Here is a 23,596-nt window from a genome sequence, read left to right on the forward strand (position 1 = left end):
ACTGCTCTTTTGCATCGTGCAGGATCCCCTGCACGAGCCACACTCGCTGTTGCGGCATTTGCAACAACGCCGATAAATATGCATTTTTATAGCACTCACCGGATGGCGGCAGCGAACAGACCGGGGCTTCTGCGGGGCTGGAGCGCGGTGAAAGCGGCGTCTCAGCTGGCAGGAGGTCTCTGGCTCAGCTGCGAGGCGTGTCAACGGCGAGGCGGCTTCTTGGGATCAGCGAAGGCGAGATGTCGTCGCTGAAGGAGAAGAAATCTGAGGATCCTATGGCGAGACGGCTGATTATATAGCCAGATAACCCCGCCCATTCTGGCGGGATCTGGCGGGCTCCGTCGCCATAGGCTCGTGCAGCTCCGCTGCCGACACATTGGTTCGTTTTATCACACTGCACAAACCAATGATCGTGCAGTTTCACTGCGTGATTGAATAAGGCTTCAGTAAAGGAGAAAAAAGGCTTTTTCCCATAGCGTCTTTAGCAAGACGCAGTACGAGTGGAGTATCGATAGGGAACTATAGTTATTTGCACTTAGTGCAAATACCATATTGCAAAGAAAATACTGCTATTTTCACTTAGTGTAAATAGCATCTAACTAAGATTAATAAATGCTGTAGAAGTATTGTTCATTCTTAGTTCATGTTAACTGATATTAGCCTAACTAATGAAGTCTTTCCAAAATATTGTTCAAATTGTTATTGCCTTTCGTTATTATTTTGGAATAAATGTAAAAATGCATAAAAACACTATAAAATGTATAATTATTATTTAAAATATATATAAAAAAATAACAATAATGTTAATAAAATTAAGTGTAACAGGGACATGAGTATATATATATATATATATATATATATATATACTGTATACTGTATAACTGCCTCCTCATTTTAATACACCACCGCACACCACTGGTGCTATTATAGTACAATTTAATGCTCAAAAATGAACCAACTTTATTTGGACTTGGCTGAGAAACCAGGGAATGCCTTTGTTTGTTTTTTTTTTTTTTCTAGATTAAATTGCTCTTTATTTTAGTTGCAACCATAAAATGACTGGTTTCTTGAAATATTGTAATTGTAAATTATTGAAAAGATGTAATTATTTATTGTTATCATTGTGTAATGTAGAAGAATGCAGATGTGCAAGAAAAAAATATCTCTGCTTTTAAATCACTATTATTTGTATAGCGCTTTTAACAATACAAATTGTGTCAAAGCAGCTTTACATCAGCTTGATATAAAGCTGGGTGGCTTTATATCAGCTTTACAGTATTTAGACGGGGAAATAGTGTGTTGAAATAGTGTCATTCTCCTCTGGCCAGACAAAAACAGCCGTTTAAATCTAGGCTAAAGCAGAGTCCGATTGTGCAAATGATTTATCTGGTTCCTGTGGTCTTGTCCCGATGGCCATCTAGGAGACAGGGTCTTCACTGGGGATCAGTCTCTGGGGCTCATCTAGTTGTCCTGGTCTCCGCTGTTCACGTTCAGGGCAGTAAAGGTGATCTCTAGGTTCTGATCCACCATCTGATCTGGATACGGATTGTATTCGGGTGGCTGCAGTGACCATCTGATCTGGATACAGTCTGGATACAGTACCCATGTAGAACTGTGGAACAGCACTGTGGAGAATCAGCAACTGGCAGATGATCTGAATGAGTTCTACTGCAGGTTTGAAAAAACACCATTCACACCTCCTGCAACCCCCCTCTCCCCCACAACTGAACTGGTCTTCAAAAAGAAGAAGAGAAGGAAGGCACCAGGCCCAGACGGTGTGACGCTGGCTTGTCTGAAATCCTGTGCTGACCAGCTGGCCAGTAAAATATTACTGTTTTAATATATATTAAGGCACTTTAAGTGTTTTTACAATGTTTTGTCGCACTGTTTATGATTGAAATATTGCCGCGGGTGCTTAATATGGATTGCAAATGGCCAAAACTTGCATTTTGTTCAGAAATACCTTTGTTTTATTCTTTTGAGAGGTGATCTAAATATTTGCGGCTGGGACAGGCTTGTGCTGCAGTTCTATGGATGTTTTGCCCTTTTAAGTCTTCGAGCCGGTCACGGGACTGAAAAATATAAATTGGGCACCCCTGTTCTAGGTATTATCAAATGGCCAGGGTTTTGAGATCACAGTGGACGTGAAGGACTATAGTGTGATAAGAGCTCATTCAAATACTGAGGTGCCAAACCATTCAGGTCCTTATAGGGGCGAATTCCAAACGGAAGTGAGCATCCCTATGCCCTACTCCCTTCAAAGAGCAGAGTCCTTTAAAGGGGTCATATAATGCTACATGCACTTTTATAAGTTGTTTGAACTGAAATGTGTGTTGGCAGTGTGTGTACACAACCACCTTATAATGTATAATAATCCACCCAGTGTTTTTTTTAAATCTACTAAAATCTTTACCCCTTTCTCAAATCGAGCCGATCTCTGTGTGACGTCACACGGATGAAGGCCCTCCCACGATAGTTTGATTGACAGTAGCGTTTTAGCACAGACTGCACTGGTGTCTTACCTCAGACCCACCCTGAGTTGTCATCAGTTGTTTCACCGCCGGAGCAGATGTAGACAAGAATGATTCCTAAGCAATTGAGGTGTTTTGTTGTTGGATGCAATAATGAACATAGCAGTCATTTACTCCAGTCATCTGAGCGGCTATAGAGGATTAAGTTTGGTCTGAATGGAATGCGCCCCCGATCTACCTAAATGTTCGCGTGAATCATTCGTGATCCAGCTTCACCTACAGAAGAAGTGAGTACAAGTTTTTTTTTTTATGAATCTTTGCAAATCGCCTTTCCTAATAATGTGCTAATTAGCAAGTTTCAAGATGAATGTAAACAAACCATCAGAGAGTGGCTCAGAAGAGAGGGACGGAGTCAGCAGAGCTCATTAACATTTAAAGGAGAATGACAAAATACGGCTTGCTCTGAAAAGAGCTGTTTTTGACACGGTAAAAAAGGTGTTTTTTACACTACCAATGAGAAATTTTAACCAAACTATGTTACAGACTTTTCATTAAGACTCTAAAGAATAATATCAACTTGTGGAAAATGGGCATCCGATGACCCCTTTAAGTGAGGTCTCGTATAAGCATTTGGAATTCCCTTGGCGAAGGGAGTGACTGACCAAATGTTGGAGTGACTGACCAAATGTTACATTGACAACACCGCATGTCCACGCAGCATCCAGCACTACATCCGTTGTTGAATGAATGAATCAATCAATAAACAAATAAATGAATGAATAAATAAATAAACATTTACTTAAAATTTACTTCTTGTCTAATTGTGTCTCATTTTAAATTACCTTCCTTCAGCCTGCTTGGTGTTTAATACAAATGTTTATTTTTTTTTAATTGGGACTGTTGGGACCATTATAAATACCTTTGTTTTACCTGGAATTACCTCAGAAAGGAAAAACAAAATGGACCCAGTTCTGGGTATATTTTTGCTTGTGGCCCTGCATTTTCTGTCTGAGGAGGATGAACGCAAACATCAGAGAAGGAGGCATGTCCGCTATCGAAGGGCAATAGCGCTTGCCCAAGCTTTTGATCAGGTAATAGACGTATTCTTTCCCTATCCCAACCTCTTCAAATGTGAGCGTCACAAAATTCAGTTTCAGGACTTATTCAATTGACACCTCATATCACATCTTCAAAGTGTTATATTTACAGTTATTGGGAATGCAATTACATAAACATCAGACATATATAGAATTAAAACTCCCCAACATTTTTTGTAAATTAACTGATTATAATAATAAAAATTATTATTATTATTATTAGCCTATTATTAGTAGTAATTCTTAATTATTATATTATAATATTAATAATAATTATTATTAATAATAATAAACAGTATGTACTCTTAAGAATTAACAGGACTGTGCCTATTCGGAAGGCATACTTAGTGTGTACCCACTGACTGACCAGCGAGAGGGGCGTGGTAGGCCGCCACGTAAACTTTGATGATGGAGTGGGTTAACCCTGCGGAGAGTCGGGCCTGCAGGAACTCCAGAACTGTACCAATCGGGCAGTTGACTGGGTCGAGCTGGCGGTCTCTGCACCATGAACTGAAAAGTTTCCACTTCAGGGCGTACAGTTTCCTCTTAGAGGGAGCTCTGGATTGGAGGATGGTCTCCGCAACCTCGGTTGAGAGACCGGTAGCTATGAGCTGTGCCCTCTCAGAGGCAACACCCACAGCTTCCACAGCTCTGGGCGAGGGAGGGCGATAGTGCCCCCCGCCTGTGAGAGGAGATCCCTCCTGACGGGAATCTCCCATGAAGAGCCGCCGAGGAGAGAAATCAGGTCTGAGAACCATACTCGGCCCGGCCAGAATGGTGCTACCAGAAATCAGTTAATTCTCAGCACATAGAGACTCTTTCACCTAGATATCACACTATAGAGACTGTGTCTGTTCCCCGAACTAGAAAATACAGAAAACATCCAAACCAAATTAAGAGTAACAATCTAATTGATGTTCAACAAATAAAAAATGTTTACAATACAGAGAAACAATTTATAAAACTTGGCTTACTGAATATCAGGTCCCTTTCTACAAAAGCACTTTTTGTAAATGATTTGATCAATGACCATAACCTAGATTTGCTTTGTTTGACTGAAACATGGCTAAAACCAGTTAAAACCAGTCTACTCCCCAAGATTACTGCTATAAAAATGAGCTTTTTTGCTGATTTTCTATCTGAGTTAGTACTAGCTGGAGATAAAGTCTTAATTCTTGGCAATTTTAATATCCATGTCGATAATGAAAAAGATGCATTAGGATCAGCATTCATAGACATTCTGAACTCTATTGGGGTTAGACAACACGTTTCAGGACCTACTCATTGTCGAAATCATCCTCTAGATTTAATACTGTCACATAAAATTGATGTTAGTGGTGTTGAAATTCTGCATCAAAGCGATGATATCTCAGATAATTATCTAATCTTGTGTAAACTCCATATAGCTAAAACTGTATGGTATGGTAGATGGTAGAACCATCAATTCTACCACAAAAGACAGCTTTGTAAGTAATCTTCCTGATTTACCTCAATTCCTCAGCATATCCAGTAGCTCAGAACAACTTGATGATGTAACAGAAACTATGGACTCTCTCTTTTCTAGCGCTTTAGACAGTTGCTCCTTTACGCTCAAGGAAGATCAAAGAAAACAGTCTGACTCCGTGGTATAATGAGCACACTCGCACCCTAAAGAGAGCAGCCCGGAAAATGGAGCGCAGCTGGAGGAAAACAAAACTAGAGGTATTTCGTATAGCTTGGCGGGAAAGTAACCTATCCTACAGAAAAGGATTAAAAACTGCTAGATCTGATTACTTTTTGTCTCTTCTAGAAGAAAACAAACATAACCCCCGGTATTTATTCAATACAGTGGCTAAATTAATGAAAAATAAAGCATCAACAGGTGTTGGCATTCCCCAAGAGCACAGCAGTAATGACTTTATGAACTACTTTACTTCTAAGATCGATACTATCAGAGATAAAATTGTAACTATGCTACAGCCATGCTGTCAGCTACAGCAGGGGTTTTCAACCTTTTAGGACATGCGCCCCCCTAAATTTGTCTAATTTCACTCGCTTTGTTGGCATTAGTGGAAGTGCCTTAGCATGGTTCAAATCGTACTTATCTGACCGCTCAATCAATTCGTAGCAGTGAATGAAGAGGTATCATATAGATCACAAGTGCAGTATGGAGTACCTCAAGACTCAGTACTAGGGCCATTACTTTTACATGTTACCCTTGGGAGATATTATCAGGAGACTGTGAGACAATGAGTCTTCGCTGGCCCGTTGTCAGGCGAAAGGGTTCTCCCAACCCCCCAAAAAAAAAAAAAAGTTGACAAAAATATAAAAATCCCAAAAATGATGGCAATACTCACAGAGATGTTAAGTGAAATGTGATGATTTATTTACAGTACTTGAGAGGTGAACCAGTCCCAGTAGAAAACCCAAAGCTATGCACAAAGTAACAAAGAAACACTGTACCAAAACAAAACAAACGGGAATTGCTCACGGCACCACAGTTGCACGCTCGCTCACCAGGTAAACTGACCCCCTCATACTGGTTTGGGCTCTCCTTTAAAGCCCAAGCCCCGCCCCCTTGGATTAAACCAGGTCGCCCAAATAGAAAGGTAAGTGTAAAAAGGTATGTATGTACACATAAAGACACATATAACTATAACATCCATTACATGTTTACCTGTTCCATACTTTAAAATAAATTATCATATACAAAAATAACAAAAGTAAACAGATTACAACAACGCAACATTTCATACTTCCCCTTTAAGACAAACAATGGACGAGTCGGCTTCCGGTTGCTTAGCACCAGCGCCATGTAACTCCGGCACTGTATAGCCAGGCCACTGGGTGGCGCTCCGCTTAGCCGGCCGATGGAAGGAGAGCAACGCAGAAGACCAACTACACAGAAGCAAACAAACACTGAACACCAGTAAGTATTTACAACCCCAAACAAAACCGAAGAACAACTTCAAAATATCCAGATACATATGTGTGTGTGTGTGTGTGTGTGTGTGTGTGTGCGTGTGTTTAGGCTCAGCGTGGATCACTGTTGGGGATGGAGATGGAGTGGATGTGTTTGAGTGTATGTGAAACCTGTATGCTAATGGCGTGCGTGTGCACCCACATTGCCTCAGCAGGAAACTACAGAGGAGGAGTGAGGTAAGATGCAGTGTATATGTGCTGCGCTAACCGACAGAGACAGGTCACTTTGTCACATCACCTCCCCCCTCTCCAGGCCGCGAACTGGCCGGGTACCGAGACAGGTAGTCGGCTACCTTGTTCTGGGGACCAGGTCGATGTCGAACTTTGAATTGGTAAGGTTGTAGGGAAAGATACCATCTGGTAATACGGGAGTTGTGATCCTTCATTGTGTGAATCCATGTCAGGGCTCTGTGATCTGTTTCAAGGACAAACTCCCTTCCCAGCAGGTAGTACCTGAGGCTCTCCAATGCCCACTTGATTGCCAGGCCTTCCTTCTCCACTGTAGAGTATCGAGTCTCTCTTGGCAACAACTTCCTGCTCAGATAAGCAATGGGCCTTTCTTCACCCGCATCTCCCTGGGCCAGGACTGCTCCAATCCCCACCGCAGAAGCATCCACCTGCACCACAAACTCCTTCGTGAAGTCTGGACTCTTGAGAACTGGGCATGAACACATCTGTGTCTTTAAGATGTTAAAGGCTGAATCACACTCCTCTGTCCAGATAATGGGGTTCTTCACACTTTTGCAGAGCAGGTTGGTTAGTGGGACAGCAGTAGTGGAGAAGTTGGGAACGAAGCGTCGATACCATCCCACCAGCCCCAGGAAAGACCGGACCTCTTTCTTAGTTCTAGGTCTCGGACTGCGTCGAACAGCTTCTACCTTGTCCACTTGAGGTCTCAGCTCTCCATTTCCTAGGTGGTATCCAAGGTAGTTAGTCTCTAACTTTGCCCACTCACATTTAGCCACGTTTAAGATCAGGTCAGCCTCTCGGATCTTGCTCAGGGTCTTTTCAAGGTGCAGAAGATGGTCTTCCCAAGTCGTACTGTATATGACGACATCATCCAGATAAGCGGCTGACCATTCTTCACAGCTCCTGAGGACTTGGTCCATCAGACGTTGAAACGTTGCGGGTGCCCCATGCAACCCGAATGGTAAAACGGTGAACTGAAACAGCCCTAGCGGGGTCCGGAACGCCGTGTAGGGTCTGGACGCCTCCTCCAGGGGAACTTGCCAATACCCTTTGCAAAGATCCAAGGTGGTGATGTACTTGGCCTGACCGATCCTTTCCAGAAGATCGTCCATGCGTGGCATAGGGTAAGCATCAAATCTTGACTGGGCATTCAGTTTCCGAAAGTCAATGCAGATGGTGTTAGCTTTCACTGTTATGCTGATGATACTCATCTCTATATTTTTTCGCGGCCTGGTGAAACACCAAATTGAGAAACTAACGGAATGCATAGTCGATATAAAAAACTGGATGGCGAGTAACTTCTTACTGCTAAATTCTGAAAAAACAGAGGTGTTAATTATCGGACCTAAAAACCCCACATGTAATAACCTAGAACACTATCTAACACTTGACGGCTGCTCTGCCATTTCTTCTTCATCAGTTAGGAACCTAGGTGTGCTGTTTGATAGCAATCTTTCATTTGAAAGCCATGTTTCTAGCATCTGTAAAACTGTGTCTTTCCATCTCAAAATCATATCTAAATTGTGACCTATGCTCTCAACGTCAAATGCAGAAATGCTAATTCATGTGTTTATGACCTCAAGGTTAGACTATTGTAATGCTTTATTGGGTGGTTGTTCTGCACGCTTGATCAACAATCTACAGCTGGTCCAAAATGCAGCAGCTAGAGTTCTTACTAGAACCAGGAAGTATGACCATATTAGCCCGGTTCTGTCAACATTGCACTGGCTCCCTATCAAACATCATATAGATTTTAAAATCTTGTTAACTACTTATAAAGCCCTGAATGGCTTAGCTCCTCAGTACCTGAGCGAGTTCTTATCACATTATAGTCCTCCACATTCGCTGCGTTCTCAAAACTCTGGCCGTTTGATAATACCTCGAATATCAAAATCGACTGCGGGCGGCAGATCCTTTTCCTATTTTGCACCCAAACTCTGGAACAATCTACCTAATGCTGTTCGGGAGGCAGACACACTCTGTCAGTTTAAATCTAAATTATAGACATTTCTTTAACCTGGCTTACACACTAATACGCTTCTATTATCCAAATCTATTAAAGGATTGCATTAATTAGGCTGCATTAATTAGATCAACCGGAACCAGGAACACTCCCCATAAGACACAATGTACTCGTTACATCGTAAGAAGAATGGCATCTACGGTAATATTTGTCTGTTTCTTTCTTATTCTGTTTCTCAGTCCGTGTCTGGATCAGATGGTGGATCGGTGCCGGGAGATGATGTCTCCCTGATCGTCGGCGGAGGCCGGGACACCTGAATGAGCCCCAGGGACATATCCCCTGTGAAGACCTCGACTTAAATACAATAAAAATAAAAATAAAATAAAATAAAATAACTAAAAATATATAATAAAATACCTAACTACATAATAGTATTATTGTTAGAAATTGCAACAATATAAAATAGAAATAAATACATTTATACATTTAAAATTTTAATTAAAACAATAAGTAAACAGTAAATAAACAATTATCTCCTGGCCAGAGGAGAACTGGCACTCCAACTGAGCCTGGTTTCTCCCAAGTTTTTTTTTTCTCGATTCTGTCACAGAGGGAGTTTTGGTTCCTTGCCGCTGTCGCTTCTGGCTTGCTCAGTTGGGGACTCTTAATTTCTAGTGATTATCGTCAATTTTATTTCGCAGGTACTATTTAAACTAAACTGAGCTAGACAATGACATCTCTAAATTCAATAATGAAAGGCCTCAACTGAAAATTGAGTGTTTAGTCTTATTTTTATACATTACTGACACTCTATCCTCCAATTTGATACTGTTAAGAGCTTTGACACAATCTGTATTGTTAAAAGCGCTATATAAATAAAAGTGACTTGACTTGACTTGACTTGGTAATGATGTCATGGACTGTCATCAGCCAATGACAATGTCGAATTTAAACACATGCTTCAGACACTGGTGATGTTAAGGACATTTCCCATAGCATCTTCTTTAGATGCAGTGCGAGTTCCCATTCAAAAGGGAACTCTGTAACATTAAAAACTTTAAAACTTTAGCAAATTAATTTTTTAATGAGAAGTTACTTATTTTAGCCAAAAAAAGAAATGTCTAAAATTCTAAAATTTGTATTTCCCACTGCATACTAAAATAAACAATACAAATAATCATCTTAAAACAAATATTTATTTGTGAAGCATCTAAAGCACCTTACACAGTACTGCAGACAATCTGAATTTCCCACAATGGTGAACACGATAACATACATTTGCAATTAATAAACAAATTAATGGATGAATGGACTGTGCTTTAGGTGCATGATGTTCTCACCGTAATTGTCCGGGGAATTTCAGGTTTCGTGATTTTCAAATACAGTAGACCTGATACTGTGATCCCATAAAAGAACCAGGCAGCAAAGCTAGAAAACAAAAGGAACAATGTTTGAGGAAAAAACTTCACATATGTTTTCACATATGTTCATTCCTTTTTTTATGATTTTAAAAACAGAATCTTCAAACGAGCCAACACTATTTAAACTCCAACTGACAAAAATTCTAATCTAAACTCCCAGAAGCCCTTGAGACTCTTTCACCCAGAACAGCCCAGCAACACCCTAGCAACCACCTGGCAACTATCCAGAGCACCCTAGTAGCAAAGTCCCTTTAAGGCAAGTCATGTCACTCGGCGGCCATCTTTGAAACGCTTCTCGGGCATGCGAGTGCAGATCCTATCTCTTTGAATGGGGAAACATCTATTTGCTCTATTTCGTAAAGGAAATTTCAAACAGCCGAGCCGCTGCGCATCTCCTTTCAAACACAGCGGTGTTTCGTTTATGAATGAACCTGCGTTTTTAAACAAATCTAGTGAGTCATTGATTCAATTACCAATTCATAAAGACAGTCACTTGCTTCGTTCCTGAATGAATCAGCCGTTCAAACGAATCAATTAAATGAATGATTCAGTGAAAATAAAAATCACGACTTGCCGCCACCTGCTGGCAGTTTTTATTTTTATTTTTAAAATGTAATTTCAGTTATTTAAATCATTTCAATGAAACAATAGTTATATATTCAAAATATTAATCTCACAACATTGTTATGAATTTAAAACATCCATGCCACCTCTGAGCCTCTGTAAATGTCTGTAAATTTACCTACATGCCACTTTTGTGTTCTTCTGTGCCACCTTTGTAGTGGAAACTAAATTTTGTTAATATCGATTTATTTTGATTGGTAACTTATTCTTCTTATTCTACCTGTTCTTATTTTATTTTGTAATTATAAAGTTTTGAAAAGCTTATAGATACAGATTTTTGAATTTGACATAATGACATACTCTTAATAAAATCAGAAGAAAAAAGCCATTACAAAAAAATACCAAAACTGCCCTTGTAAATCACTTTAAGGAGTCAAATATTACCTTGTAATGGGAAGGCTAATTTTTGTTATTGATCAGAAGGTGCTCCTGAATTGGGGGGGGGGGGGGGGGACCACTTCAAATTTGGTCACCCTAGGGCACTACACTGGCTCTGTTCAGTAACTCAGGCCCGATTAACACATTGATAACTTTCCCATTCAGCCCTACATCTGGAGAATCTTGTGTTCAAAGGGCAGATGTGAGCTCCAGATGCTTAAAACCGTGCAGGCATGCTGCATCGCATGCAGCGCTCGCGTGAAATGGCTTTAACGGCACGCGTTCTGGAGACGCGTATGGAAACAAATACGCCAAAATCCAATCACGTGAAATGAGCTTCTCTAATACTTCTCATGAAATGTATTATTTATTCTTGCGATTTGTCTTATAAACAGTGCAAAAGTTGTTTATTCAAATTATTGATTTGATATGGGATGCATCATTTTACTTTAAATACGGGACAATTCCGTATTTTAAGGGACAGGTGGCAACCCTACATAGCACCCACCCAGCAACACTTTATTAACCACCCAGCATACCACAGAAAATGCCTAACAATGCCTTTTCAGCTAATCAGAACTGCTATCTATCTCTTTGTCTGTCTGTTTGTCTGTTTGTATCTGACTACATGACTGCATGAAATCTCCAACTTCAAGCTTTTAAAACTACTACTTATTCAAACTGCTATCTACTTCAAACTGAACACCTTCAAACTTCAAGCTTTTAAAGTTAGGGTACTTCCAACATTCTGGTCAGGTTTTCTCAAGCCAACATAAAAGTGTGTCTATATACTTTTTCATGTAGGTTTGTTTAGACTGTTTTAAGCACTATTTGTATTACCTTAATTTCAATAGTACATGTTAAAAGTCATGCAAAATCAGGCACTGTACCTGAAGTAGTTCACTATGGCCTGGAAGTCTCCCGGAATGAGAACAATAAGAGCAATGATTGTGTTGAAAATGAGGGCTGGAGAGGGAGTAAGCCTGCGCATGTGAGCCATGGCCAGGATGTCTGGCTGAAAGACAGGACACACATATTATTGTATTTTTCTAGATCTAGATAGCACTCATATATTTATTATACTTTTTTTCAGATGCTAAAAATACTAATAAATGTAAATATAATAAATATATATAAAATATGTATTATGTTTAAATATAATCAATGCAAAACTTTGAACAGAGTTCGGCAATACATTTAAGTTGAGATAAAACGATAAAACTGGATCATCAGAAAAAGTGGAACCGTAAATTTTATCCTTGGTCTGGCTAGAAACCATGTAAAACCATTTTAAAAGATATACAACATACAGATCTTACAACAACACTTAATTTATCCACCCAATCATAATTTTTAAAACCATAGAGGTGTGACTCTTGAAGGACCAGCACCGCATTCTCTTGTACCACTATTTGAAGAATTTATCTTCCAGAATCTGGCAGTAAGTTTTGCAAGACAGACTTTTCAGGATAGAAGATAGACTAAAATTGAGCTCCCAAAACTTGCTGCCAGATTTTTGAAGATAAAAAAGAGTGGTACAAGAGGATGTGGTGCTAGTCCTTCAAGAGTCACTCTCAACTTATCTGACTATAAAGCCTATAAAAAATGTCTTCATGTATTTCACAACACTTCAGCATGTTATTCTTAAAGTGAGGGTCATTTTTTGAGAAGGGTCTGGCTGCATACTTGCACTTGCACTCTCAGTACTTGCACGCTCAGACACGCTTTTTTAAATTTTTTTATTGAATGCTTGAAAAAAACAATAACAATTTTCATCATTGTCAAAACATAACAATACAACAACAGTCCGGGGTCATTCAGTCTTTCAGTCCAAAGGAAGTGCCAAGTCCTTTAGCAAAGCCATTGTTCTTAATGCTTTTAAGTTCGTAGAGAACTCAATAGATTCAAAATGCATTTTCATTTCAAGTTTGAATCTTAAAAAAAGAGGTTTGCATTTAGAAAATTTACATTTATGAATATGATATTTATTATTTATATATATATATATATTTATATTCTAACAGGAAAATAAGGTTTATGAAATAAGTATCACCTTTTTTTCACATTCATGAAAGCCAAAAATGACATTTCTATATGTAAACTCAAAATTAGGATTCACATAACATTTGATAAAGTCAAGAATGTCACACCAAAATGATGTTGTGTAAGAGCAATTCCAGAATAAATGTAAAGAAATAAACAGAAAGAACAGTTGGTATTAATATCATTCTTAAGTCTTTTAAAAGAGCACGGGTAAATTCTATGAATCAACTTAAATGCAATTTCTCTCATTTTTTTGGTAATTAAATATTTGTGAGGTAATGACCAAACTTTCTTCCAGGGAATATCACTTACTAACCCATTCCAATAAGAGATTACATAAGGCACAGAAATAGACTCCATCTGAAACAAAACTCTTAATTGTCTTATTGTTTTTTGACTTGGATGATGTAAGGCACTTTCCAACAATTTTTTTACAAAGATCCACTGAGTGACATGAGATTGGAAAAGAAAGACGTCTAAAATCCATGAGAACGTCTCAGGTTACGCATGTAACCATGGTTCCCCGAAGGGAACGAGAAGCTGCGTCGAAGCGCTATGGGAACGTCTTCAGCGTGTGAGAGGAGATCTCTCCTGACGGGAATCTCCCGTGGAGTGCCGTCGAGGAGAGAAATTAGGTCCGAGAACCATACTCGGCCTGGCCAGAACGGCGCTACCAGTAGTAGACTGACCTCGTCCAGGCGCACTCTCGCCAGAACTCCCGGGAGCAGAGCGATAGGGGGAAAAGCGTACAGACGAATCCTCGGCCAAGTCTGCACCATAGCATCCAGTCCCAGAGGAGCTTGAAGAGTCAGAGAGAACCAGAGAGGACATTGCGCTGTCTCCAGAGTCGCAAACAGGTCACCTGTGCCTGGCCAAACACTCTCCATATCTGCTTCACCACCTCGGGGTGAATCATCCATTCCCCGGGCCTCGGCCCCTGTCTCAACAGAACGTCTGCTCCCACATTGAGATGCCCAGAAATGTGCACTGCTCTCAATGAGAGGAGTTTGCCCTGGGACCACACAAGGATCTGGTGTGCCAGCTTGTACAAGGGTCGCGACCACAGACCTCCCTGGTGGTTTATGTACTGACGTGCTGTCGGCATTTCGCACCAACACGTGGTGGTCTCTTAGGTCTGGGAGGAAGTGTTTGAGTGCTCGAAATACAGCCAGCATCTCCAGCCAATTGATATGCCATGTCAGATGGCGGCCACTCCACAGACCGCGGGCAGGGTGGCCACTCATGACCGCTCCCCAACCGGTGAGGGACGCGTCCCTCGCTAGTGTTACACGGTGACAAGGAGCTCCCAGCACCGGGCCCTGGGACAACAACACTTTCCTCCACATGTCTAAGGCACGTATGCATCGTCTCGTGACCTTGAAAGTGTGGAGTGGGTTTCCCCTCAGGGAGAGCCCCTTGGTCTTGAGCCACCACTGTAGCGGTCTCATGTACAGCAGGCCAAAAGGTATCACATTGGACACAGCTGCCCTCAGACCCAGCAGTCTCTGAAACTGCTTGACAGTGAGTGACTGGCCTTTTTTCACTCTCTTGACTGCTGTGAGGATCGAGTTGATCAGAGCAGGGAACATGCGTGCCTGCATCGCGGTCGAATCCCACACCACGCCTAGATAAGTGGTTCTCTGTACTGGCGAGCATCTCAGCTCCGCTATGTTTCTGGTCAGAAAAAACTGAGATGTGTGCTCGCTGGAGATCGATGCACCCTGGAACACCGTACGTGGCAGGGTTGGCAGACCGATCTCCCAAGGACACTGAGGGGAAACGGGCACCGTGTACCGCGGTGTACGCCGATCTTCCCCAGAGGGGCCTGCCCTCATGAGTCCTGGACCACTGTCAGCGCCTCTCTGACTTCAATATTACGGGGAGTACGAGAAGTGACACTCCCTAAATGAGGAGCTAGAACACTGCTGACCACTTCAACCTCCTCAGAGGAAGAGAGGTAAAGCATCGTGCTCTCACTCGAGAAATGTCCCAAGAGGCTTCTATACACACACACATATATATATATATACACACTCACATCTAACTTCTTCTAGTTAGATGAAATACATAATTTAATTCCTCAAAATTAAATGCAGAAAGACTACCAGACGAGTAAACACGGTCTGATATGAAAGGGTTCATAATAAAAATGAGAATGACGTAATGCACGCGTCACCTCGGCAATGCGCGCTGCAACAGCTAGCTCTCACTCAAAGGGGAAGAACCGCACCGCGGGCTTCCAGCACCGAGCGAGAGTGCTAAATCTGGGGAATGCAGGTGGAGATAGGGCAAACCCGTCTCCAACCCATCCACCAGATCCATGTTGCGATCCCCGCGATCTCACTCGGACCAGAACCGCGGGATCAAACGGCAGGGAGAAGCACAATCAGCCACTTCTCTTTAGAGCTGACAGTGCGAATTCCGTTCTAGCATTTCTATGCTGCTATAATGATGTCGTCATTCATAGTATGCTTGTGCAAACACTGCAGCTTTACAAAGCTCATCGACGTCCATCACGTCCACCTCCTCAGAGGAAGACAGGCAGAGCATCAAGCCCTCTCTCTGGGGGGAAGCAACCGTGGGGCGGGCTTCCGATCCCAGAGAGCGGGCACTGGATCTGATGGGAAAGGAAGAAGATAGGGGCTCTCAAGCAGACCACACACGGACTGTGTGTATCCCCAGCAGTGATCGTTTGCAGGGAGGAACACACAGCCTGTAATGCGATCTGCTCTCGCCCAAGTGCTTAGTTTTCTCTCCACTTTTAGACATTGTGGAGCTTATTCAAGTGAGGGACAAACAACACTAAATAAGACTCACAACACAGATCGACAGACACACACAGAGTAGCGGTTGCTGAATGACAAAAAGCTTTCTGGCCGATTACGTCACCCGCCCGTGACGTCTCGCCCATCCATTGGACAGATTACACATGTGATTCAGAGCGCAGTCACGCTGAAGACGTTCCCATAACGCTTCGACGCAGCTCGAGTTCCTGAAGGGGAACTCCATGTGGCACTGCATCAGCAACAATTGGAAACTCTTTCGGACTAACAGGAATTCCATGCTTAGCCAAAAACTCAGTGTTTACAGACTGAACCATTTTGATTGAAAAGACACAAAAATAATAAATTTTTTAAACCAATTTAAAAAAGAGATTTGTGTTATACAGTAGATTCTTGTTATTCCAGATTAGATAAGAGGTGTAAAATTGTGTTTAAAAATTAGGGACCAAGCTAATAACATTTGCCTATGAAAAATAGATAATTTTATAGGGATTTTCATGTTATATTTACAGATTAATAAGAAACTTAAACCACCTAGTTTGGAAAAAACAACATTAGGGATCAGATTCCATATAGATGAGGGCTTAATGATACAGTTTTTTATCCAATTTATTTTAAAAGGTATTGCTTAAAGTGGTGAAATCAAGAAAGTTTAAACCCCCTTTCTCAATGGTGTTCATAAGTACAAATTTTCTAATGAAATGAGTTTTATTCTTCCAAACAAAGTTGAGAAGCATTGTATCATTTTTTTTTAAGAATGGCAGTGTCAACATTCAAAGAAAGAGCAGCATATGTTAACCTTGACAAACCTTCACCTTTGGCTAGTAAGATTCTTCCCTTCAATGAGATATCACGTTGGAGCCACATATTCAGTTTTTTTCTGAGTACTCTCAATTAATGGATTAAAATTTAAGGAGCATCTTTCTAATTCATTTTTTTGTTATAATAATACCTAAATAAGATACTTGATCTTTGATTTGAATATTACAAATTTCTGACAAATTACATTCTTTGATGGACATCAGTTCACACTTTGAGAGGTTCAAGAACAGGCCTCATGTTTGTAGAATTGCTGGATATACTTTAATGCTAAAGGAACTTGGTTAGCATCTTGCAAAAAAAGAGTGGTATCCTCAGTCAGTTGACTGATGAGTATCTGTTTGTCAGCAATAGTGATACCATGAAGACCACAATTAGAAATATAAGAAGCGAATATCTGGGAAACTAGTAAAAATAAATAAGGGGATAATGGACACCCTTGCCTAATACCACGTGACAAGTAAAATCTAGGAGAAGTACCATGTTTTAATTTAATTGTGGTACTACAGTTGTAATATAGAGTTCTTACTGCCTTACAAAAATATTCACCTAAACCAAATTTTTCCACTGATTTAAATATAAATTTATGTTCAACTGAATTAAAAGCTTTATAAAAATCCAGCAAAAGAATAAAACTATTATGTTCCAGCAAATCACTATAATCCAATGAGTCTAAAACTAATCTAATATTATTCATTATATGTTGGTCCCTCATAAATCCAGACTGAGTCTCATCTATAACAATATCCAAACAATCTTGAAGTCTTTTAGCAAATATTATGGCGAAAATTTTATAGTCATTGTTAAGGAGTGTGATGGGTCACCAGTTGTCTAAATTGGTGAGATCTTTCTTAGGTTTAGGAATTAAAGTTATGATACCTTGCATCAATGTAGGAGGTAAAGCCTCTTTTTCAATACTTCCTCTGAAAACCTGAGTTAAATAGGGAGTAAGTTCATCGGCAAATAATTTGTACAGCTCAGCTGTAAATCCATCACACCCTGGGGACTTATTGTTTTTCAAACTCTTAATTGCTCTTTGTACTTCCTCAGGAGTAACAATGCTATCACAAAAAAATCTATCACTTTCAGATATAACCTTAACATAATTAACAGAGTCTAGAAATGAGGACGTTGTCTGCTCTGAACACCTTGAACTATAAAGATTCTTATAAAAATTGGCACTGTAGTTTGCTATTTCCTTTGGATCTTTAAGAATTTTGCCATCAACACAAAGTTGTTCAATTGTTGAGAGGGTAAAATTATGCTTTTATGCTTAAAAAAATATGCGGAATTGAGGTCTCCCTCTTCAAGCAATTTTTTCCTGGATCTTAAATAAGCACCCCTAGCCTTTGATAAGTACAATTCATCCAATTTCATTTGCAAATTTGCAATTTCAGATTTTTCATCTAGAGACATGCAATCAAAATTATTAGATTTAGATAATTTCATGATTAGGTTGTCTTCAAGAACCCTTCTTTTTTTTGGTGTTCCAACTTTTCTTAAATAAACACCTGTATCAAACTTCAAAAAGGTCCCAATTGGTACCAAAAGAATTTTGAAGTGTGGCTGCTTTCCAATAGCTAGCAATTAATTATTTAATTTTATCCTTTTACATCTGGTAATTCTAACAGTGAACTGTTAAGTTTCCACAAAGAAGCTCTGCATTGGCCTGTCACATAATCTGCCATTAGAGGGGCATAAATAAAGATAGTTTTGTGGTCAACGGGGTACATTGAATGCCAACATTCAGATCAAAATTTGACATACATTTTGATATGAGCCAATTATCAATACGAGATTGTCTTGAACCACTTTTATTGGCCCAAAGTAAACTCTAAATTGTTAGGGAATCTCTCTCTCCAAATGTTCACCAATTCAAACTTGTCTATTAGGTCTAATAGTGCAGGACTAGAACAAGCGGCCCGTTTTGGAGGATATCTGTCCAAAGAATTATTAAATGACACATTAAAGTCTCCTCCTAGAATGAAAAATGCATTAGGAAATTTATTAGACCAATATGTAAGCTTCTCATCTAATTTGTTAAAAAAAAATCATTATCCAAAGAATTATTGTACCCATATTTATTTCCGAGAACTACAGTTTGTTGGTTAACTGAAATTACTAATGAATGAAAATGGCCAAAACTATCTGATTCTGACCCTAATATATTCCCACCAAATTTGTTTCTCAAAATGCATACACCAGCTGAGTTTTCAGTGCCATGTGAACTCCAAATATCGTTACCCCAATGAGATTTCCACCATTTGTAATCATCAATAGTCGAATGACATTCCTGAAGAAAACAGAAATCTGATTTGTGTTTTTTAGCAAACAAAAAAAGAGCTTTTTGTTTGACACTATCCCTGAGGCCCCTGGCATTAAAGGATATTAAAGACAATGACATGAACCACGAGCAATATAGAAAAGAAACAAGAAAAGGAAAGAACAAAGTTTGAGTAAATGAGTAAACCAAAAGATTTGATAAAGAATATCTCTTTGGTTTTGAGACTTTAGTCTTTGCAACTTCAGGGATCTTATCTATGCACAATCAGCTTGTAACACTCCAAAGGGAAAGGAAAACTTGAAATCGCATCATATGACCCTTTTAAGTGTTGCTACATCTTTAGCGGTCACTCTTTTACCCTCAATCACAGCAAATGGACCGTGAAAGCCAGCTCTCTTTCCTTCCTGTCTCGCCTTCTCTACCGTCGGCCACAGGAGAGATCTTGCATCCTTGTCTTTCTGCGAAAGATCCTCGAAGATCTTGATCTTCTTTTCGCTGAGAAGGACGGACATTTTGGCATCTCTCCAAACTTTGTCCCGCTGGGACTTCGACGAAAATAAGACAATTATGCGACGAGAGGATCTTTCCGCAGCAGAACGAGGTCCCAGCCTATGAGCGATGTCAACTCCACGGGGCAGATCTGCAGGGATGCTCAGGGAGACCTGGCTGAAGAGGTCGATGATCATCTGCTTTACGTTCTCTCCTGCTTTCTCCGTAATACCAGCGACACGAAGATTCCATCTTCTCTTGTACGCATCCAGATCATTATACTTATCACGAAGTTCGACCTTGTCTTTCTTAGGGGTGTGCGATATTGAAAAAAAATTATATCTCGATTTTTTTTTTTTTTTTGATAACGATAATTAGACGATATTTTGCAGAGTGTGTTTTTGCGCTGATATCTGACTACCGTGGACAGCTGCAGTTTTTGATATTCTTCATATTCTGTGAGGTCAGTTCACATCAGTGATTAATTAATCTTTTCATTTAAGTTTAAATAGATTTTCACCTTTAATAAAGCAATTTTTTTCTAATAGTGTACATCTTTTGAGTCAAATTGTTACATTTAATCGGTCAGTTAAGATAATACACATTTAGACTATTAACAAACAAATGAAACTAGTATCATCAAAATTAATCTTCGCAGAAGTTGCATCTGAAGTTGCATTTGGATAGGTATTTACACACTATTTAATGCAGCTCAGAGGGACATGGAGTGTTTTAACCAGTTAGAAATGCATAATTGTTTGACATTTTAAACATTGAATACTGATGTGTAAAATTATTTAAAAAATGAAAAGACTTTAAATGTGATTTTAAAACCACCAGTAGGTGGCAGAAAGTCACTGTTAATAAGTGAGACATTGCGACTGAACCGAATCATTTAACAGTTGATTCATTCAGGAAAGAAGCACTGTCATGTTGCTCAGAGACGCAAAACAGTGCTGTTGCTGTTTGGAATAATTTTTTGTTGGCGAAATGGAGTAAAAACAGGCAATATGGTGTCTAAAGACAACAATATGGTGTCTATGGTGTCTCTTAATATTAACTTATTGTTTATTGAACTGTTACATAAAATCAATATCACATTTGTAATCATACTTATTTTTTAAGAAAAAATGGCATGAAACGTAAATATATACATTTTCTGCCCCCATATCTTGAATTTTGCTATCATTCTTAATGCATTTTAATAGACTGAATCATGCAGTGAAAAAACACACTCTAAATGCGCACATGCACTGTTTAACCCGCTTTATCAACACCTAGGCTAATGTAAGTGTGCACTCTGTATGTGTTATGTTTGGTTTTTGCAAAATACTCGATATTGTCAAATTGCACATCGTTAAAACAACAATTACGATATTATCGCAGATGATATATATCGCACACCCCTAGTCTTTCTCCAATCTTACGATTTTCTTTTCCAGTTCCTCAGTTTTTTCATTCAAATGCTTCACCTGTTCACAGTGGAATTCGAGGTAGCTGATTCTGTTTAATAGAGTTTGAGTTTTCAAGTACCGTTTTTTCAACTCCTTGAATTCGGCGCAAAGTTTCTTTTCGTGCATGGCCTCCATTCTCTGCATGAATCTCATTAGCATGGCATCACTCACTGAAGGACTGTTGGAACTCGGTTTACTTTTTTTTGCAGGGTTCGGTTCAGGAGTATCGGGTAAAAGTGCGATCTTAGACTGTCCAACAACTGCATCCAATTCAGCGATAGAGTTCTCCTTGTATAGCTGTGCATAGCAAGGAGAGTTTCTTCTTTTTCCTCCTTATTCACACGACAACACAGCAATTTATAGCAAAAGCACGTGGGTTATTATTAGCGACTAGCTGGCAAAAGCGTCTTCAGTAGAGCTCAAATGGCAAAAATATGCAAAAGAAAAAAGATAGTTAAAGGAGGCTTCTTAGCTCATAATATAAACTGTACATGAACTGTACATGAACATGAACTGTTTTAAAAAACCCGGGATCTGAGCAAAGTTTTTAAGAGCTCCAAACCTGCAAACCTGTCTTGCTACAATGCCATCTTGGCCTCCACTCTCAGACTTGCACTCTCAGACACTTGTGCTTCCACGAGTGATGTCAGTTGCAGTGTTTTTTATTTTTTATTTTGTTCTATTTATTGATTATTTTTTGTTTGAATCGCTCAACATTTTACAACAGTAGCCAGGTGGTGAAGACAAGAAAAAAGAAACTAAATTACAATGTCACTTGCAATCGCCGCTTGCACTTTCCACTACCTGCAACATCACTTGCATTCGACACGAATCGTGTGTCAATGGAGACAAACTTAAACGATTAAAACTAATTTAGTACAATAACAAACAGGGTCCTGCAAGTCACCTGTAGGAGAAAAAGACAAGACCTGCAAATTCGTGGCTACAGAACAGCAGAATATGAACGCAATGTGCAAAGTTTCTCGTTAAGCGTTTTCCTCCCACAGAAAACCATAAACACTTAATATAGCTTAATGTTTTAAGATAGTGCTATTAAAATATCAAATTAAACATACAGTTTATTAATATAATGAATATGTAATATAGTATACTAAACGCTTATTTTGTTTACTAGGATGAGAGTTGCTGAAATCGCGTTTGGTCTCGTACTGTATCGTGTATCTTGTCAGTGTGTGCACTTGCTTGGCCATTTGTAGTTGATAAACAGGAAAGTGGGTCCAGCTGAATTGAAATGATCATTTGTTGGTTTGGTATAATAAAGGTTATTATACCGCGGCAGCGGTCGCGGCAGTCGTCGTGTGAAGCCCTCTTAGTGTGAAGACCAAAGAGTGTAAAGACCATCGACTCTACCGTGCGACTCCACCGGGCAGGGACACCGGCAAGGGATAGTAGTAGCTTTTTATTTAATTTTTTCATTGATATGTTTATTATTGAAATGTTGTTGTTATATGCATGTGTTAATTTTATTTAATTTCTTTATTTTCTTAAATATGTGGGTAGATAGTATTTATAGAGTTGTAACTTTTTAGTTTTAGTTACTTTTTCTTATTTGTAAGTCGCTTTGGACAAAAGCGTCTGCTAAATGACAAAAGTAAAGTAAAGTAAGTAAGTATTTTCCTCCCATACCGCAAAACATGGGATAATGTGGCATAATGGACTAAGATGATAAAGAGCAAACTCAATATGCTCCTCATCATTATTAAAATATACATAACTAATGTACAGGCAGGTGAACCCAGAATAAACGCAACACGCAAAGTTTCATGTTAAGCGTTTTTCCAAATAGGATAAACGGTCTACAGCTCTTTCATATCATTGTCTTTGTCCATTAAGCTATATTACGTCTTTTATTTAAAATAATTTTCTATGGGAGGAAAACAGATCTGCTGTTCTGTAGCTTTGTGTCAACAAGACTTATAGGCTAATCAATTGTCTTTATCTTCTTATCAAAGACTACAGAATACCCTTAAGTCCCTTATTATTATTATTATATTATTATTAAATTTAGTCCATTATGCCACAATAAGAGTTTTGCTGTATGGGAGGACAAGTGAAAGTTTGCATATTGTGTTCATGGCCGTCTGCTTACCTTGTAGTACATATAATAATAACTATACATCGAATTTTATCTTTTAATTGCACTTAATGTATCTTAATACATTAAGCCATATTAAGTGTTATTAAGAAACTTTGCGCATTGAGTTCATATTCTGCTGTTGTGTAGCCACGAATTTGCGGTCTTGTCTTTTTCTCCTACAGGTGACTTGCAGGACACTGTTTGTTATTGTACTAAATGAATTGTTTTAATCATTTAAGCACCACAGCGTCTTGTCTCCATTGGCAACGCACACGATTCGTGTCGAATACAAGTGATGTCACAGGTAGCAGAAAGTGCAAGCGGCGATTGCAAGTGACATTGTAATTTAGTTTATTTTTTCTTGTCTTCACCACCTGGCTACTGATGTAAAATGTTGAACGATTCAAACAAAACATAATCAATAAATAGAATAAAATAAAAAATAAAAAAGACGTCACTCGCGGAAGCGCAAGTGTCTGAGAGTGCAAGTGCAAGTCTGCAGCCAGACCCTATTGCATTTTT

At 39.4% G+C, this 23,596-nt stretch overlaps 1 protein-coding gene across 1 annotated transcript in view; it reads right to left on the bottom strand.

The window, feature by feature from the left end:
- The window catches only part of LOC306886609 (b(0,+)-type amino acid transporter 1), a gene marked incomplete at both ends in the record, with an annotated part of 38,275 nt that overhangs the window by 12,814 nt on the left and 1,865 nt on the right, over positions 1 to 23,596 (bottom strand). The window contains 2 exons of the mRNA XM_079443871.1: positions 10,022 to 10,109; positions 11,995 to 12,119. Coding sequence (XP_079299997.1) covers positions 10,022 to 10,109; positions 11,995 to 12,119 — 213 coding nt within the window. The remainder of the gene's footprint in view (positions 1 to 10,021; positions 10,110 to 11,994; positions 12,120 to 23,596) is intronic.

Source organism: Barbus barbus, assembly GCF_936440315.1.
Source record: "Barbus barbus genome assembly, chromosome: 20".
In the NCBI taxonomy this organism is placed as follows: domain Eukaryota; kingdom Metazoa; phylum Chordata; class Actinopteri; order Cypriniformes; family Cyprinidae; genus Barbus; species Barbus barbus.